Genomic DNA, 15,704 nt, shown 5'->3' with positions numbered 1-15,704 from the left:
CACCAGTCTAGCCTTTCGACTTTATATAAATAAAAACTTGCAGATTCAGAGCAGTGTTTCTGTATTGATTCGAAATGATTGTCCTCTTTCTTTGATCGTAAGTCTGTAGGCAAGCACGATACCAAGTGAAGTTTCTTTATCTGAGAGTCTTGTTTAAAAACCAATTCATTGGTGCTGAATTTGTTGTAATGGTGTTTCCTTTAGCAATAAAAATAAAACTGTCTTTAAAAATCCAACTTGCTTCTTTACACATGGTGGCAAATTTTCAAATGTGAAAATAGGAGGCACTGGGGGTCACGTCCTCCTGTGAAAAAGAGCTATTAAATCCAGTGTATTATCAACTGCAATCTGGTCAGTTACAAGCCTTTTTGGTTTTTGGTTCAGTAGACATTTCTTAAAAAAGATACAAATAATTACAGTGGCTAAATAATGAAAATGTATCCAAATACACACCCCATAACGGATTCTTTTATGCCCATGAGATGGATCTCATTAGTCCTCACTTAGGCCCTCATGATCTGCATCCCTGTATTAATCCTGGAAATAGTTGTGTAGTTTTAGGCTCACGGAAATAATATAATACATTTTAAATTACTGTTGGTCTCTACTGGTCCCAGGCCTGACTCACAGTCATGCCAATGGGACTAATCTTCTCCAGGTCCAGCATTTGCAGGCCTTTTTGGCTGGCAACCCCTTTTGTATGAATAACCATATCAGATCTGGGATCGTCCATGCTGGCAGAGCTGCTGAGCCTACAACCGCCCCTCTTCTGCCCTTCATCCATGCTGGCACTGCAGTTCTTTAAGTTACCATCAGTGTACACCCTGTTTCTGGCTCCAAAAGGGGTAGGAGTGTTCGAGTTTGCCACCGACCCTCTCCTATTTTCCCTGCCTGGTCTGTGAACCCTTCTGCTCCCTGTGGGCATGATAAAACAGCAGCAGCACCATGAATGGGTCCTGCACACGGCCTGGAACCCTCGCTTGAAGTTTTCGTTGTAGTAGCCGTAGATGATCGGGTTGACGCTGGAGTTTGAGAACGCCAGCCAGTGTGCGAACGGGAACACGTATCCAGAAAGAAGCTCAAGTTCCTCCTGTTCCAGACCTCCATAGTCCGTCAGGAGCATTAGGATCCATAAGGGGAGCCAGGAGAGCGTAAAAAGAAGGGCCACCATAATCAACATTTTGATCACCTTAATCTTTTTGTGTGAGATAAGAGGCCTAGCAGTTGTCTGACCACCACTACTTTCCTGCTGCTCGTTCACGGAGATGACAGATGTAGTGTACAGCTTGATGCCGATGCGGCCGTACATGAGCGTGATGATCATCAGTGGGATCAGGTAGATGTGAGCGAACAGTACCGTGGTGTAGACTTTCCTCATGTGAGGGTCGGCCCAGTTCTCAAAACAGGACAAGAGTGGGTATGTATGGTTGTAGTCCAGGTTGTGCACCATGAAGTGATGCTTGACATGTTCCACAGTCAGGGTTGCTGCTGAAGGGCACATAATCACCAATGCCAGCACCCAAATCATCGCTATGGTCACCTTGGCAACCAGCAAAGTCAATTTGGGCTGAAAGGGGTAGACGATGCAGCGAAACCTGAAGAGAATTATAACGCACACTCAGGATTAGGAAGCCAAACATTCCACTTTTAATTATAACATTCTTCTTTAGCATTAAAATAAATACAGAGAATTGTACCTCTTAAACCCTTGCAAAAGCTGGTAGGTAGTTTTAATTAATAAACCCATTAATAATAAAAAAAAAAACAGCATGGCAAATTTTCACTGTGGCTCAATAGTTTGAATACTTGCATTTTTTCTTTTTTTTAACAAAATAGTCTGCAGTTCCGGCTACTTTATTTCCTATTAACCTCTACTGTAGAAGTGAAATATGAATAGGAAGTGAAAGTAGGTACCAGTAGCCCAAATAGTAGAAGAGATTAATAAGTCAAACACTAATTAATTTCTATTCAAATGATCATAATCCCAAAACCTTCTTTTCAACTATTTGAGAAAATATCAAGTAAATAAGGCGAGTTCGAGTCTGGAGTTTCTTCATCATTTATTCCTCTCTAAATGTTCTGCTTGCTGTTGAACTGATGCTGAACTGTATGTTGGTGATCAGTAGATGCACCGAGCGCCAATCAGAACACGTGTAAAAGAGAGCGTGTGCTCGATCCTGATTGGTGACTCGCTGCGTGTTTCAACAGTTACGTTTTTATCCACAAATAAAAAAAACGACTGATTTCACTACATGTAGTTGAGAAAAAGTAAAAAAAAAAGAGTTTAAAATTTTGTGAAGTTTCAGTAAAATTCCCACGAATGGAAACACTTCTGTAAAGTACAAATATGTGAAAAAGCGACTTAAGTGCAGGAACTAATTATATTTACTTCATTACTGTCCAACACTGAAGCAAACAGATTTTTATGAGACCATAGGACTTCTGAAGGTTTGTTCATGAGGCCAGTGGCTACTTGTTTGGTTATGGAGATGTAGAAGCTGTGGAACTCCACATTGGCCTCTGGGACTGATGATTGTATTAGCAAGCTGTTGTTTGGGGAAGTGGTCAAGAACTACAGAAACATTCAAAAAGTACTGTTCAATTGGAAAAAATGACAACATCTTGTATTTTTCACATTTTTAGGTTATGGAGAAGGGTGGCTAGAAGGAACTCCTTTCAAACCCAGAACCATGTGCTGATATGTGTTATGATTTGATGTAACCAAGATAGAACTTGTTGATTATGACATTAAAGAAGACAGCTCATTTACAGCATTTAGCAGACGCCCTTATTCAGAGCCACTTACATTAATCTCATCTATACAACTGAGCAGCAGTGGAGGGGGCCTTGTTTAAGGGCCCAGGACAGGCAGCTTGGTGTGACTGGAATTTGAACTCTTGGGAAGATGGGAATTTTACGTAAACTATTTTTTTGGACTCACAGACACAAACCTCAGCTGCAGATTTTTTTGACGAAGAAAATTCTTTTTATCAAGCAGCACAATAATGATTCCAAAAAGCACAAATCCGACAAAGTCCAAAAGCGATGAAGTCAAAAGGAAATCAATGTGTTGGAATTGCTCAGTCACATGGAATGACTCGAAGAGGGCTGTGAGCCAGAGATTCTGTCACAAATTGATAGATTTGGAGCATCTTTATGAGTGAGGCTGGAAAAAAACATTGACAAATCTAAGTGCCATCATTTGAGAGACTCTGCCCTCAATATATTGTATGAAGAAGAACATGCAAGCAATAGTAATCTATCTATCTATCTATCTATCTATCTATCTATCTATCTATCTATCTATCTATCTATCTATCTATCTATCTATCTATCTATCTATCTATCTATCTATCTATCTATCAGTGAGTGTTACAAGAGTGTTAATAAAGTCAGGTACTGATAAATGTAAGAAGGTGAGGAGGCCTGGGGTTCACATTCACCCCAATGGTGTTCAGTAGGGTTGAGGTCAGTGCTCTATAGCAGAAGATCTTCTACTTCAATGCATGTAAAGCAGATCTTCACAGAGTTGGCTTTGTCATGCTGGAACAGGTTTGAGTCTTGTAGTTCAAGTGAAGGGAAAATTGTATTCTACTGCATCCAAAGACGTCCTGTACAAGTGTGTGCTTGCATTGTGTTAACAATTTGGAAAAGAACCACATATGGTGGTCAGGTGTCCCAATACTTTTGTCCGTACAGTGAGTATGTGTGTTTATGTATGTATGTATGCATATAGATAGATAGATAGATAGATAGATAGATAGATAGATAGATAGATAGATAGATAGATAGATAGATATTAAGGCTGTAAAGATTAAGACGTTATTAACGCATTAACGTGAATTTTAACGGAACTAAATAATTAAATAATAATTAAAGAGGCGAAATTGAAACCTTGAGCGTAATTTTATTTTTTTATCCACAACGTCCTTTCTTTACTGAGATATAAAAAAATATATAAATTCCATTGAAATGTAAAAAATCTCCATTTTTTTTATCACTAAGTATTGCCTTCACAGACAAATTCAACAATGTATTAAATAAAATACAAAAAATTAATTCATTATTTAGATTTTGAGTGAAATGAACACATCTCTGTTACAGTTTGTGTATTAAAAACATAAAAAGTATTAATTTAAGGGACATTTAAAACAGCTAAAAAGTTGCGATTTATTATTCATTATTTTGATCGATTGACAGCCCTAATATATATTTTTCTCTCTCTTTCTTTTTCTCCCCTAAAGTTTTGTTTTTCAACTTAATTTTCGAACGAACAAACTTTACATAGGAGTTTATGTAATTCTGATATCCAATAAGTCAATACTTTTTCTGCTTTCACACCAAACCAATCCCTGCTTCCTACTGACCTCTCATCCACTCATCACTTTCACACGCTCTATATAAATGATTAAAAAAAAAAGTGAATAGAAAGTAACAATTAAACAAATGATGTACAAGCAGGAACTCGATGCCTCATTATAGACTGAATCATTTCACAGATATTCTCTCTCACATTCATTATTACATTTTTCCTGTTCTTGTAAATGTCTCTTTTATGTGCACTTAAGCCAATTATATTTCAGCGGTAAGAAAGGAATGTGTTTTATTCATTAAGATGTAATTAAGATGTGATTATTATGACTATGGCTCCTCGTTCGTTCTTGGCTTGTTATCTTAATACAATATTATCAAGAAGCTAAACATGTCTGAGACGATCTTGTCGTTAACAAACCTGTCTACGGCGATGGCCACTAGAGTGAAGACGGAGGCGGCGACGGACATTCCCTGCACCAAGCCACTCATCTTACACACCATGTTGGAGAAAGGCCAACCTGAGAGGAACAAAAACAGAGATTTGAAAGAGCATGAACATACAGCAAGGCTTTTGGGAAAAGACAGAAGACAGAGGCACGTGTTCCTGCACATGCACCAGGCAAACAATGAAGATTGCATTCAGATGTTCTGGTATTTGTCGTCTTATCACTCTTAATAAAGACACACAAGCGAGCGAGACAAAACACTCAGACAATCTGCGATGATTCAGCAGCTGTGGTTCACGCTGTACTTATACTGTCCGCAATTTTCTGGAACGATGTCTGCTCCCTTTGAGAGCTACACCAACTCGTATTGGATCATTCATCCTCTATGTTACAGCATTGAAGCTGATAGTTAGTGATTGGACAGAAGATGAAGTTCTGCACTAGTGACCAGAAGATTTGAGAAGGAGAATAATGTATATGTCAATGCTTTTATGCTTTCTCACACGAGTCTTCGCATTAAACCTCTTTACTGATGAAGGATAACACCCTTATCCAAAGCAGCGTATAGTAATAATCACATTTATACAACTGAGCACCTGAGGGTTACGGGCCCCAGCAGCTTTTTGGTGCTGGGAGTTGAAATCATGTCCTTTCCATTAGAGGCCCATCAGCCTAATCGCTGAGCTACCACGTTCCTCAATCCCGTGTGGTTTTTCTGTTTTTGGTGTTTTAAAGCCCAGTTTCAGCTCTTGTCTCTCTCCTTTTTTTTTTTTATTTTTTTTTATTTATAACAGAGCTGAAGGATCTGCCCATATACATTATATATATATATATATATATATGTATGTGTCCAACCAGATTTGTATTGTCTGTCTGTCTTTTTATTTCATCCGGCTCAGTTCTCTTCTACACACCGCACTGTGTAATATACAACAGGTTTACTGGGGGCGCTATTTTGTGTTTTGTGTATTTGTCCAAATTTCCATGTAGAGAAGCTTAAAGCGCCTCCTCTATTACTAAATAAGAATATACTGCTACAGCATTACAGGGAAGTGGCAGCTCAGTGGTTGAGGCTCTGGGGTAATGATTTGAACGTCGGGGTTGAAGCCCAGTGATCACCACTCTTGGGCCCCTGAACAAGGCCCTTAACCAGGGGCGCTGTATCATGGCTGACCCCGCACTCCATCCCCAGCTTCCTAACTTCCTATTGCTGGGATATGCGATAAGAAAGAATTTCACTGTTCAGTAAAGTACATGTGACAAGTATAAAGTACTTTTCTGTCCTTACATATACATTTAATAATTGAAGGTGTGTAACCTTGTAATTGAAGCTCAGTATGTGATACCTCACAGTGAAAGATGGACGACCTTTCTCAGTTAAACAACGTCATCTTGCGAGGTGGAAATAAGCTTTGGAGAAAAATGTACATTTTTCGGCATTAAAAGGCAAAAGATTTTGAAACATAAATATAAATGAAAGTGCAAAAATGAATCCAAAGAATACATTTATAATTAGAACCTAAAACGTGAACGCACACTTGCAAATGAACGCAAAAAATTTGCAAGCAGACACTTTAAACTATCTGCTTTCCTCCCGTCCCCACATCCCCCCTAAGTGCTCCACACTAAATATATTTCATATGGTCCTAAGTGTTTCTCAGTGGTCACACTCGTCCTTTTTAAATTAAAATTTAATGTAGCAGTATAAGTTGTAGAGATACAGTATAAAATACCATTTAGTTTCTTTCTGACACTAAATGTTCAGGTTGTTTCAGGTTAACTGGTTTTCTTCTGTAGATGTTATTTCACAGCTTTATAAAAGCAGAAAACTCACACAAAAAAAACTCAATACAAAATACCTTGGAATACTTTGATCTATGGGGCTCTTTTTTTTTTTCTTTTCCCAGACTTGCTATTGAAAGTGAAAAAAAAGCTGTCCATGAGCAAATATAGAAAATAAATGGTTTAATGAAGCTAAATGTATTTTTGGTGGAAATGTGTAACAGTATGATTTCTGATGTAGGTGAGATGGTGAGGACATGGTTAATTGTACAATTTGGTTTATGCTCTACAGCAGGAGATCTTCCACTCTAACCCATGTACTGCAGATCTTCATGAAGCTGGCTTTGTGCACAGGGGCATTGTCATGCTGGAGCAGGTTTGGGTCTCCTAGTTTAACTGAAGAGAAAGTTTAATTCTACAGCATCCAAAGACGTTCTACACAATTTTGTAGGAAAATGTTGGGTTTCCCAATATTTTTGCTCATATAGAGTGTAATGGATTATGTGTAGAAATAAATATTGGGTAATCTGATATGAATTTCACCAGCAGGCTGCATAAATCTATGGTGTGGGCTAGAAGATAATCAATGTCATGTTTAGTGCAAACAGTAGCAACTGTGCAAATTGACAAGTGCAGATAAATATGTAAGTATTTGTACAGCATGTAATATATATATATATATATATATAGATGTAAACATATGCAAACATATCCACCTACACTGGTAGAACCAGTTTCTCAAAGCACTTCATAGCAATAGGGGTGAGTGAAACTGGGCGAAAGTCATTCAGGCATTCAGCAGCTAAATGCTTAGGCACTGATATGATAGTTGTAGTCTTCAGGCATGTAGGAACTGTGGCTTGGGCCAGTGATAGATTGAAAATGTCAGTGAAGACCTGTGCTTGTCCCACAAACATCCTGAACCATCTAGAGACGTACCAGTGCCAGTTGTATCCCACTTCATCTGGTGTTGGATCAGTGATGATCGCAAATGTTGAGCTATTTTATAAGTTGCTCAGTAGCTCCTGGTTTTATAACCATAATGACTGTAAAAGACTGTAGAAAGAACATTACTCATAATCACACACTCCAGTGCTCATGTTAGTTCTCACTCTCCAGTGTTCTGTAGTGTTTAAAGTCTATAATCACACTCTTGATGTCACCCAAATGAGGATGGGTTCCCCTTTTGAATCTGGTTCCTCTCAAGGTTTCTTTCGCATAACATCTATGGGAGTTTTTCCTTGTTACAGTCGCCATGGCTGCTCATCAGGGATAATACACATCATTCACCTTCACTCTTAAAATTTTGTAAAGCTGCTTTGAGACAATGTCTGTTGTGAAAAGCGCTATAGAAATAAACTTGACTCGACTTGCCAGTTGTCGGGCGCATGCTCTAAAAACCAAGTCACGGTATGCCATCTGGACCAGCCGCCTTGCGGCTTAACGCTGAATAGACGTCTGTTGTTGAGAGTGAAAGTGAACTGCGAGCAGTAGAAGAGTAAGCGGTTGAGGTGGAATGTCCTATGCTTTGATAGAAACAAGCAAAAAAATTATTTAGTTTGTCCAGTGGTCCAGACTGTGGTGTCGGTTTGTAGTCTTTGATGGTCTGGATGCCTTTCCACATGCGTCTGGGGTCAGAGTTGTGAAAGTTCTCTTCTATGTGGAGTTTGTATGTGTCTTGGACTCTCACATACCTCTATTCAGGTTGGCTCTGGCTCTGTTGTAGTTCTCTGCATTGTCAGATTAAAAGCAGCATATCTTGCTTTCAACAGGGGACGGACCTCAGAGTTCATCCATGGCTTCTAAATAGGAAAGCATTTCACGTGCTTGACGGTAGGGACATCGTCAACGTACATGTAGATATGGTCCAAAACAGATGATGTGAAAATGTTCATGTCTGTGTGAGAGTCCAGTGTGGCCTGTGAGGCGAACATGTTCCAGTCAGTATCCTGAAACTGCTGCTGTAGAGAAGAAATGGCCCCCTCTGGCCATACCTTTACTGTCCTCACAGCAGGTTTCACCCGTTTGATCAGTGGTGTGTATTTGGGTAGCATGAACAAAGAGAGGTGATCAGACTTGACCCAGATGGGGGAGGGGAATGGCTGTGTATGCCCCAGGTATGTTTGTGTATACCTGATCTAGTGTGTGTCTCCTCTGGTAGAGCGGAAGATATTGTGATGACATTTTGGTAGTACAGATCTCAGGGTGGAGTGGTTGAAATCTCCAGCAATGATAAAAGCTCCTTCAGGATGTGCAGACTGCTGTTTGCTGATAGCTGCGTGCAGTTCCTCCATAGCTAGTCACAACAATAGCTCAACAATGGCTCAAAGTCACAACAATGGCTGACAATACTCTTTGTAAATAAAAAGGCCTGCACTTAATCATCAAATACTCTAAATGAACAGAGCAATGACTTTCAGTAACAGCAGAGTCTGTAAATGCAAAAAAGTAGCAGAGTTACCATAAATGCACAGACCTCCACCTCTGCGCTTACCAGAGTCCACTGTCGTCCTGTCCGCCCGGAAAACACTCCGACCCCCGAGCTCAATGGCGCTGCTGGGAATGTTGTCGTTGAGCCATGTTTACGTAAAAACCCTATTACATTCCTTAATCCGCATGTGTGATGTTATCCAGAGCAGCAGTGCATCCATTTCATTTACAAGAAACCGTACATTCGCAAGGAAGATGTTTGGAAGTGATGGTTGATGCAGGTTTAGCCATAGCCTAGCCCTAATGCCGCCTCACATTAATACAGAACCTCATTCTTAATGTAATTTCACATGAAGAAGCTTATTGTCTGCTAGAATATTCATATTCACATTAGCTGTTCTAATATCATCAATATTATCATATTTGTCCTTAAATACATAAATCAGTTCATCACCTGCAATGACCTTTTCCTGCTACTTCCCTGCTTTCCTGTTAGCACTGTAGGTTGCCCTGTGTGTTTAAATGCTGATAATCCAATTAGCTGTAGTGTGAACAAACATTATGAACAAACATGAAGATGTGAACAAACATTATGAACAAACATGAAGATGTGAACAAACATATTATGCCTGATGATGTACTGTAGGGGTCACTTATTTTGCTGACATTAGAGATTTCACCAAGCTAGACCTAACCTTGACTAATCCCTGGTTATGCTAGCATCACTTTCAATAGAAGAGCAGAAAAGAGAATGGGGTTTATTGCTAAGTGTGCTCACACACAAGGAAAAAACAAAACAAATATATATATATATATATATATATATATATATATATATATATATATATATATATATATATATATATATATATAGAGAGAGAGAGAGAGAGAGAGAGAGAGAGAGAGAGAGAGAGAGAGAGATAGATAGATAGATAGATAGATAGATAGATAGATAGATAGATAGATAGATAGATAGATAGTATAACACGATTGTTGTACAGATTTTGGATGGTGAGAAGATGCCTGAGGAATAAAGAAGGAGTGTGCTGGTACCGATCTTTAAGAATAAGGGGGATTTGCAGACCGAGGGTCAACAGTGTAAAGTAATGGAGAGTGTGTTAAAGAAGTGAAGAAAAGAGTGCAGGCAGGGTGGAGTGGGTGGAGAAGAGTAATAGCAGGAGTGATTTGTGATAGAAGAGTATCTGTGAGAGTGAAAGGGAAAGTTTATAGGACTGTGGTGAGACCTGAGATGTTTTATGGATTAGAGACAGTGGCATTGAGTAAAAGACAGGAGGTGAAGCTGGAGGTAGCAGAGCTGAAGATGTTGAGGTTTTCATTAGTTGGTTCGAAAGAGGTAGATGTAGAGGACAGAGTAGTGTGAAGAGCATATACAAATATAAATATATATATATATATATTAGGGCTGGCAATTGAATAATATATTTAATCGCATGATTGTCATGAGTTAACTCGTGATTAATCGTAACTCAATCGCACAGTTTTATCTCTTTTCAAGTTTTTAAATACACAAACTATTTGTTGCGGGTGGCGTCCGCCTCCAACTACCTCCAAAAAATTATGTAAATGAGGTCACGTGTGTGGTGGTGAGTTCCAGTCTGGAGTTTCTTCATCATTTGTTCCTCTCTAAATGTTCTGCTTGATGTTGAACTGATGCTGAACTGTATGTTGGTGATCAGTAGATGCACCGAGCGCCGATCAGAACACGTGTAAAACAGAGCGTGCGCTCGATCCTGATTGGTGTCGCTGCGTGTTTCACCAGTTACGTTTTTATCCTCGTAAATAAAAAGGAACGACTGATTTCACTACATGTACTTGAAAAAAAAATAAGAAATTTGAGTTTAAAATGTAGTGAAGTTACAGTAAAAATCTCCACTAATGGAAACACTTCAGTAAAATACAGATACGTGAAAACGCAACTTAAGCACAGGAACGAATTACATTTACTTCATTACTGTCCAACACTGGTCCTTTAGCAGGTCCTTTATCGTGTTCTGAGAGATGGAGTGACTGTAGCCTGGAGAATGGGTGGAGGGGTTTGATATGTGCTGTGTACATGTCAATGTGTACAGATACAGAGATCGAATAATGATTTCACTGTTTAAAACATTTAAAAGAGAAATTCTAGACAGTTCACTTCCTCACACACACACACACACACACACACAAACACACACACACGCACACACACACACACACAGCTTTTTAATTTTTTTTACAGTACATCATTTTCTAATAATTTGCTGATTTGTGTGGAAAGTTTTTACTCAGAAATCTAAGACCTTGAAAACAAATCAATCAATCAATCAGTCTTTCAGTATTATCTCAGAAGATTTTAATATCCTGGAACACGTTTTATAACAGAAGTCTGCTTATTGATTAGGCCTCAGAGCGATAATTACTCACGACACGTCACTGTAACGTGATACAACGTGCTCATTAAAGTCATTAACTCAAACCGGCATGTTCTTTTAATTGCTTCGAAAAGTTTGAATAACGAAGGATCCTCTTCATTATCACACAATACAGGTCAAGTGTCTGATAATTCCAGGTATGACAAATAACAGCTCTTTTACATGGGATACAAGACAAACAAACAGACGAAATGAAGACGGAAACTGTGCTAATTACTGTCATGACTGTTATTAGCGACGTGTCACCGCCAATCAGCTGGTTACCTCCGAACTCCTGTATTTTTTATCAGAAAGGTTTTTGTACTGAAAGAATTTTCTGTGATGTAAACAGATTTAATCTTCACTACAGGGTGAATAGACGATCTGAAAAACAGATGATTTTTTATTTTATAATGTAACTTTGCGATAATAATAATAATTTGGATGCAAATGTACAATGGCTTTGACCTCCAACTTTTCCAGGCTTGTGGTTCTTCCCCAAACTTTTACCACAATTTTGCATTCACTTGAACTAGCAGACTCAAACCTGTTCCAGCATGACGATGCCCCTATGCACAAAGCCAGCTCTATGAAGATCTGCTTTACATGGGTTGGAACTGTGTGGAACATCTCCTACTATTGAGCTCTAACCCTATTGAGACCTTTGTGGATGAATTTATCTCCACAAACACACTCCAAAATCTAGTGGAACATCTTCCCAGAAGAGTGGAGGTTATTATAACAGCAAATGGAGACTAAATGTGGAATGGGATGTTCAAAAAGCACTTATGCTCAGGTGTCTACAAACTTTTAGCAACACAATGTCATAAATGTGATTTACTAATTTATTTATTTATTTATTTAAAGTGATTGTATGCAACAAAGCGATCAAAAATGATTGATCAGCTTGAATTCTGGGTGTTTAACAGAAATTTACCACATTAACTATTTTAGGAATTACAGCTATGCTTTTTTACAGGCTCAAAAGTTATCAGACACTTGATTGACAAGAAGCTTAATAGCCTTTGTGCTTTGGTTTCCTCATTATTTCATGACAATCCATTTTGGTGATACAAGCAGATAAAATGACCAAAACAAAAGAAAAGAAGCGTGTTGTCCACACAGTAAAATGGCGAGTGAAGACCAAAAAGCTTCGAAATAGCTACGTTTCAGACGATGTAATTAGACAGAAATGGACAGAAAATGTGTTTTGGAGATTGTGGGTGCGGGTTATTCGAAGAACAAATGGATAAATTGGAGAGACTGAGAAGAACAAAGCAGACTTTTTTTCACCTGCAGTATTGAAAAGCCACAATTTACATTATATTTAAGCATCAACAATTACAACGGCAAAGAATTTCGACTTCTCTCAACCGAGCAATAACGGTGTCAAGTTGTTTACTCTGGACATGCCCGGTGTTTTTTTTTTTTTTAATAAGTGGAGTGTCTGTGCTTTAGAGATAAAACGTATGGTAATCTTTCGGCTTTTCATCTATTCACTTTGTGCAGTCTCTGACGTGCTTCGCCCCTGAATTGGTTTTCTGAGTGGCAATTTGTCGGTAAATGATGCTGAAATTATTGACACAAAGCAGGAAGTGACACCTGCAGGTTTTTTTCCTCGGTCACACATTCCCTCACATTATATTTCCCCTATTATACTGTAAGTTCCTCAAGAATCAACACATTTGCTCAAGGAAGCATGGAAAAAAATTATCCTATATATAATTTTCTTTGCCTTGCCAACAGGGATGATTTTAAAGGTGTCTGTGTAATCATTCTTTTTTCATTCCCTCTTTCTATTACGAAAGAACTCAGCCCACACTCAGGGAAAAGCCTCTATTCATTTTCAACAAAAACTAGCCAGCTTTTGTGTAAATCCATAAATCGAACTGGGTTTAATTTTTTAGCTTGGAACTGTGCGTGTTATCACTGTGCTGTTGAAATCGATTCGACCGAAAGATGTAGCTTAACGCATTTGTTTTAATATATAATTATTAAAAAAAACAGTCTGCTCATAAAACAGGAAAGAGATATTTATGGAAGGTGTTTCCAGCGGCAGCACTTTGTTACAGACAGACGATTCAGGGGGTTTATTTTCTTGTAAACTTTAGAAACTTTATAATAAAATGGTCAACTGTTTGTGGACACCAGACCATATGCGCTTTTATTTATGTTAGTCAGAGATTAGGATTCAGCTTTAAATCATTTGAAGTGCTCGTTCTTAAAATTGTACTTTCAGACATGCATAGAAAACTCGCTCTGGTCACCGTGTACAGACCCCCAGGGCCCTACGCTGATTTTCTTCATGAGTTTGCTTGTTTTCTCTCAGACCTCTTGATCAGTTTTGATAAAGTGCTGCTTGTAGGAGATTTTAATATTCATGTAGATGATGAAAACGATGCCCTAGGATTATCATTTGTCGATTTACTAAACTCTTTTGGAGTTAAACAAAACGTCACCAGACCAACCCACCGTTTTAACCACACACTAGACTTAATAATATCCCACGGAGCAGACGTCACTGATATAAATATTTTACCTCAGAGTGATGACATCACAGACCATTATCTCCTACTGTACACACTACCGGTAGAGCAGATTAACCGTGTTTCACCACGGTATCGACTTGGTAGGACTATAATTCCAACCACTAAGGACAGATTCATAAATAACCTGCCTGATTTATCTCAGTTTCACATTAAACCCATAACTGCTGATCATCTTGATGAGATGGCGAACAACATAGACCTTATCCTCACTAGCACTTTAGACACTGTTGCCCCCATCCGGTTAAAAAAGGTTCGAGAACAAGCACCTGCACCTTGGTATAATAGTCATACGCATGCCCTAAAGAGAACAACACGTAATCTGGAGAGAAAATGGAGGAAAACTAAATTGGAGGTATTTAGAATTGCGTATAAAGACAGTATGCTCAGCTACAGACAGGTGCTAAAAGCTGCTAGAGCTAAACACCTGAGCAAACTCATAGAAAATAACAAAAACAATCCCAGGTTCCTTTTCAGTACAGTCGCTAAATTAACAACAAATCAGGGATCTGAAAAATGTGTTCCATCACAGTTTAGTAGTGAAGACTTTATGAATTTCTTCACTGAAAAAATAGATAACATTAGAAAAACAATTGTGGCAGTTCAACCTCTGACAGCATCTCCCGACACAATCGTACTTACAACCCCACAACTACACTGTTTTACATGTATAGGACAGGAAGAGCTGTATGATGCTATTATGAAAGCTAAATCAACAACATGTCAGTTAGATCCAATTCCCACTAAACTACTGAAGGAAGTGTTATATACAGCTGGTGAGCCTCTTCTTAATATTATTAACTCCTCACTATCGTTAGGTCATGTCCCTAAATCCCTCAAGTTAGCAGTTATTAAGCCCCTCATTAAAAAACCTAATCTGGATCCAAGCACGCTATCGAATTACAGACCAATTTCAAATCTCCCATTTATGTCTAAGATTTTAGAAAAGATTGTCGCTGCCCAGCTATGTAACCACTTGCAGGAGAACAATATCTTTGAAGAGTTCCAGTCAGGTTTTAGGCCCCATCATAGCACAGAAACTGCTCTAGTTAAAATCACTAACGACCTGTTTGTAGCTTCAGACCAAGGCTACATCTCCCTATTAGTTTTACTAGATCTTAGTGCTGCGTTCGACACTATAGATCATGATCTTCTCCTCGATCGCTTACAGAATTACATCGGTATTCAGGGACAGGCATTAAGCTGGTTTAAATCCTACCTGTCCAATCGTTACCATTTCGTAGATTTAAATGGAGAGCTATCCAGGATAATGCTAGTAAATTATGGCGTGCCACAAGGGTCAGTTCTAGGACCCCTGCTTTTTACAATATACATGCTTCCATTAGGAAATATTATTAGAAGGCATGGAATTAGCTTCCATTGTTATGCTGATGATACCCAGCTATATATTTCATCCAAACCAGGCGATACAGCTCAATTAGCTCGCATAACTGAGTGTGTTGAAGAAATAAGAGATTGGATGACCCATAACTTTCTGCTATTAAATTCTGATAAAACGGAGATTTTGCTCATCGGCCCAAAAAATAGTACACAGAAGCTCCAGCATCTCAGCCTGCATTTAGACGGTTGTTCTGTAACTACTAGTTCAACGGTAAAAGACCTGGGAGTTATTTTAGAGCAACTTATCTTTTAAAAATCACATCAATCAAGTTACAAAAACAGCCTTCTTTCACCTTAGAAATATTTCTAAGCTAAGAAATATGTTATCTATATCTGATGCAGAGAAGCTCGTCCATGCGTTTATGACCTCTAGA

At 38.6% G+C, this 15,704-nt stretch overlaps 1 protein-coding gene across 1 annotated transcript in view; it reads right to left on the bottom strand.

The window, feature by feature from the left end:
• Nucleotides 1–292: 292 nt before the first annotated feature.
• The window catches only part of npffr1l2 (neuropeptide FF receptor 1 like 2), a 57,700-nt gene continuing 42,288 nt past the window's right edge, over nt 293–15,704 (bottom strand). Inside the window, exons 3-4 of the mRNA XM_083527408.1 lie at nt 4,733–4,832; nt 293–1,595 (exon numbers count right to left, since the gene is read on the bottom strand). Coding sequence (XP_083383534.1) covers nt 605–1,595; nt 4,733–4,832 — 1,091 coding nt within the window. The 3' untranslated portion in view covers nt 293–604. The remainder of the gene's footprint in view (nt 1,596–4,732; nt 4,833–15,704) is intronic.

This window comes from Silurus aristotelis (assembly GCF_946808225.1).
Source record: "Silurus aristotelis genome assembly, chromosome: 23".
Classification (NCBI taxonomy): Eukaryota; Metazoa; Chordata; class Actinopteri; order Siluriformes; family Siluridae; genus Silurus; species Silurus aristotelis.
This window is presented reverse-complemented; position numbering and strand designations above follow the sequence as displayed.